We start from the raw sequence: 4,879 nt of genomic DNA on the forward strand, positions 1-4,879 counted from the left end.
GGGGGGCGGTGGCGGGGAGGAGGCGGAAATCCTCAATAAATAAATAAATTTAAAAAAAAAAGAAGTTCTAGTAGGCAGAAGAGTAGAGGAGAAAATGAACATAACTTGAAGCTAACATGAGTCATCAAGCATCATCTCATAGCACAATCATCACTCTAATTTTCTCAAACCCTTTCTCACTCTTTCTTTAATGAGCATTAGCATTTTGCCTTCATGTATGTCAGTGTGAGTGTGTCAGGTCTACTGGAACTGGAGTTACAGACAGTTGTGAGCTGCCATGTGGGTGCTGGGAAACAAACCCTGGTCCTCTAGGAAAGAGCAGTCAGTGCTCATAACCGCTGAGCCATCTCTCCAGCCCCTGCCATCCACCTTTCACTCTTAACCTATAATTTACATTAAAAAATCTTTATAATTATTAAACTTGCATACACCTTTGGATAAACGAGTGTCAGAACCAGAAATAAAAGACAGTTCCTTACACCAGTGAGTGTTCCTCAAACACAGCAACACTAGAGGGAGATGACGATGCACAAGAGCTGTGGCTGCAACTGGGAGTTGTCTTTAGCTGGGGGCAGGGAGGTACATAAGACCCCAAGATCAGAGTCTCCAAGGGCCCCCCAAATGTAAACCCCCTTGCCACCCTAACCTCCCGTAGTGGCATTTCATTTGTAATTTAATAAATAAAGCTTGCCTGAGGATCAGAAAAGCAAAACAGCCCCACTGGTCAGCCTTACAGACCAGGCAGTGGTGACACACACCTATAATCTCAGTAGTTTGCCATAGAAACTGGGTGGTAGTGGTGCATGCCTTTAATCCCAGCACTAGAGATGAATATAAAATGGGAGAAGACAGCTCTCAGACAGTCTCAATTCTGAAGATTCCCAGTAGCAGGATTGCCATTTCAGACTGACATAGAGGTAAGAGCCAGTGGCTGACTGTTTTCTTTTTCTGACCTTCGAGTTGAACCCCAATATCTGTCTCTGGGTTTTTATTAATCATGCTACAGTTAGCAATCAATCTCTTTTCTCTAACCAGAATGAATTAGAAGCATGCTAATTATCTCAGCAGGAAGGAAGCAATTTCCAACTAAAGCATGAAACATGAAACAACAAACAAACAAAAAATGGAAATCTCACCATAATCACTTACAGTAGTCAGATATGCAGATATGACTTTTCTGGGGGGTGGGAGTTGAGACAGGGTTTTTCTGTGTAACAGCCCTAGCTGCCCTGAACCTAGCTCTGTAGATCAGACTGGCCTCAAACTCACAGAGATCCTCCTGCCGCTGCCTCTTGACTCCCCAGTGGTGGGATAAAAGGTGTGTACCAATATCACCCAGCCTCAGATACTACTTTCAAATTCCTATTTGTATGTTTTCTTGAGAAGGCACACATTTGTATGTGTGTGTGTGTGTACGTGTGTGTGCATGCACAAACACACACATAACATCTAATTCCTTCCCTAAAACTATGAAATAAGACAGCTTTCCACTATATCGCTCACAGAATACTTAACAAACAAAAAGTTCAAGATTTAAAAACTTACAAATCAATAAAGCCTCTAGCATGTGTTATCCAATCTTTGTGTAAAAGTCAAAGAACAATTCTCATTACAGGTAATGAAGTAAAAATTATACAATTAAAACTCAAAAAAGTGACGTTAGCAAGTAAGAAGTAGGAAAACCTTGAAGCATCTGACTTTAGATGAAAGATGCAAAGCACACCTTACCTTACATTCCACCACACTCTGATCCGATTCACAGGTCACATAGATCTCATCTACTGCCCGGCGAAGATTATCAAAAAGAAACGCCCAGTATCGAGCTCTTAGGTCAATTTTCCGTGGGTGCCTTGCCTTTGTGGGACTTTTATCAAAATGCTTCTCTCCACTTGTGGACGTTATTTTACAGTCTACGGCAGTACTCTGGTGAAATAAAACATTTTAAAAGGTAAGAAAAAGGCTTCTAGGAATTAGGGTTTTGTTTTGTTTTTTTATAAAGCACACCTTTCAACATAAATATTTGAGACTTTTTTTCAGTTTATGTCACACTTGAGCTCATCAAATAAATTTCTACCCTAAACCAGAGGCAGACTTTTCCAGTAAAATCCCAGCATGAAGGGGTAAGGAAGTCCCAAAGCCCCACTCTTAGCTGAGAGGAAGAGTCCAGTGATGCACCCTATGCACACATGCCACAGCGCAAGTGTTGGGGCAGAGGACTGATTGTGGGAGTCAGTTTTCTCTACTCCTCATGTGAGCACCCAAGACCAAAGTCAAATCATCAAATGAGCAAGCACTTTTACCCAGAGTCATCCTGCCAACCCAGCTGATCTCACTTTTAAAGGACACTATTCATGGAATAACAAACCCATTCTCATGGTACTGGCATGATACTTTCTGGCAGCTGAGACAGAAAGAAGGTTCTCACCAGACTGGGCCCAAGACCTTGGATTTCTCAGCCTCCAGAACGCAGAACTATATTCCAGATAATTAGCTATTGCTTTTAAATTACCCATTGTGTGCAAGTTTTTCACAGCAGCACAAGACAAACTAAAACAATGGTTAAACTTAGTTTTTGTGTAACTAAAACTGATTCTATTTCACTTCTATAATGGAATAATTATTTGACTAAGAACAGAACTTAAGCTCAAATGTTTTCTGGGTTCACTGGCCTTAGAACTCTTAGATACTGCTCCTTTGTCTTTTTGTGGTTACAGAGACTGCTAATAACCTGTAATGCTAGGTGGTGGTACTTTTTGGTAAGCTTAAAGACTTTCCTTTGCCCTGCTGTTCTGAAGACTGTAAAATAGAGCTAAGTTAAAAGTTACTTTATTTATGCTGCTTAGCTCCAGTTTATGTTCTAAAGCCCCAGAGAACTCAGCAACTGAAAAAACTTTCAGCGTACCATTTATTCCTACTTTTGGAAGCCTTAGAAGACGTGAACTAGAAATTCCACCCTAGATTCTTTCACATCTTCCATGTCTTCAGCCTCTCATCGTCTAAATCCTTCTCAGAGCATCCTCCAGTTTGCGGGTTCTTTTACTAATCTCTTTCCAAGGTGCCATTTACTCTATCGATTGCAGTTTTTCAAATTTTGACTGATAATCTATAAGTATTTAAAATTAATAGTTCACTTCTTTATTTTAAAATTTACCAAATTTTCTGTACAGCTATTCTTTCTCTTGAGGAACCTAAACTCATTTATTTGAAAGTTCGCCTTAGAATAGCATCTTACTGTTCGTGTCCTAAGGAAGAAATTCTCCTTTGTATAAAGTACTGAGTGTGTTTCATGGCATTTTCTTCATATGCTTTGATATTTTATTTACTTGTTTTGAGTTTTGTGTCTTTCACTTCCTTACTTTGTTTACCTTTAGATAACATCAATCTGGCACCATATAGTTTTATTTCCTGGGTCTTCTACTGGAGCCTACACTTTCCCACAAGGAGTATGACAGACTGAGTCTTTAGTTAGAGGGTTACTCCAGAGAGCAGTCTCCACTGCCTTCAGACATCCGCTATCAGTCTTTTCACCCTTTGACAGGGTGTGTCTCTTTCATTCTAAGATTACACAGTCCTGAACAGGACTAAGTTTTCAAATCAGAACCTGAATTTGTTTCCCAACTGCAAAAGGCACCCAGGCTTCTTATCCCATTGGAACTCATCTTCTAGATGCTTTGACCATTCAGTTTGTGTCCCCCAACTCCACTTACTTCTAAATAGAAAGTTTGGTTTTCTATCTGTAGATACTTATACTGTTTTTAAAATATCTTTTATTCATATCTAAAAAGAAATTTTGTCATTGATGCTTCAGTAAGGTGCATTCTTTGTGAACTCAAATGATAGCATGATCTAAACTCTGCTTTCTTCATATAAAGTTTTGGGCTAACTTAATATATCTAATAATATTAAGTTAAAATAACAAATATGAAAAGAAAAAATGAAAAGTTCACTATAATTATCCTGAACATATTTTTAAGAAGAGGAAGGTCTGGATTCTATATAGCTCTACTGAATCTATTTGGAAACTTTTAAAGTCACTAAATTGTGACTTCTACAAATGAAAAGTAGCATTGCTTTAAAAATATATCATAAATTCCCACATATGGAGCAGGTGATAGAAAGGTGAAGGCTATAAACTGAAAGCTGGCAGTGTAGGCAGAAACACTGTTGGTTGCCATTCGCTGGGACGTTATATAGCTCTCTGAGCATCTATCTCTCTTCAGATAGGAATTTCACATTCTTGTGGTTCTGTTGGAGACTGCACTCCAATGTGCAGGTGTTCAATCCTAGAACACACAGGTGGAGGCCATAGGAGGAGCATGGATGTCTGCTTCTATTACTCTCTGCTTTATTCCTTTCAAGGCAAGGTATCTCAGTAAACTGAAAAATTGCTGCTTTGGCTAGGGAAGCTAACTAGCCACTCTGCAAATTACTGGGATCCACCTGTATCTGACCTTCAAAACTGGAGTAACAGGTACATACTACCATATCTGGCTTTTTTAATATGGATGATGAAGATTCAAATACAGGTCCTCATGCTTGCATAGTCAATGGCTAATATCCTCTGCTCATAACTTCACTTTGTTAAGTAAAGAAAATAAGGGTTACTATGAGAACAACAAAAGAGTATATATTTATAAAGTACTTAGGGTTAGGTAAATATTGAATAAAGAATCTACACTTTTAAATTTAAAAAGTTACAATAAATTTTTGTGTAAGTAAAATATAGACAATATGCAAATCATTAAATATAAATATATAATGGATAATATACTCAGGAAATGAATTACAGCAGATTAGTTTTTTTTTATATTTATTTATTATGTATACAATATTCCGTCTGTGTGTAAGCCTGCAGACCAGAAGAGGGCACCAGACCCCA

At 38.4% G+C, this 4,879-nt stretch overlaps 1 protein-coding gene across 5 annotated transcripts in view; it reads right to left on the bottom strand.

Moving 5' to 3' along the window:
• The window catches only part of Scaper (S-phase cyclin A associated protein in the ER), a 349,156-nt gene that overhangs the window by 324,651 nt on the left and 19,626 nt on the right, over nucleotides 1-4,879 (bottom strand). For all 5 annotated transcript variants that reach the window (XM_026779044.1, XM_026779043.1, XM_026779042.1 and 2 more), the window contains one exon: nucleotides 1,729-1,923. Coding sequence is in view for 4 of the 5 variants with exons in the window: in XM_026779043.1 (XP_026634844.1) it covers nucleotides 1,729-1,923 (195 nt within the window). In the remaining variant the exon portion in view is untranslated. The remainder of the gene's footprint in view (nucleotides 1-1,728; nucleotides 1,924-4,879) is intronic.

Source organism: Microtus ochrogaster, chromosome 5 (genome assembly GCF_000317375.1).
Source record: "Microtus ochrogaster isolate Prairie Vole_2 chromosome 5, MicOch1.0, whole genome shotgun sequence".
NCBI classification, from domain to species: Eukaryota; Metazoa; Chordata; class Mammalia; order Rodentia; family Cricetidae; genus Microtus; species Microtus ochrogaster.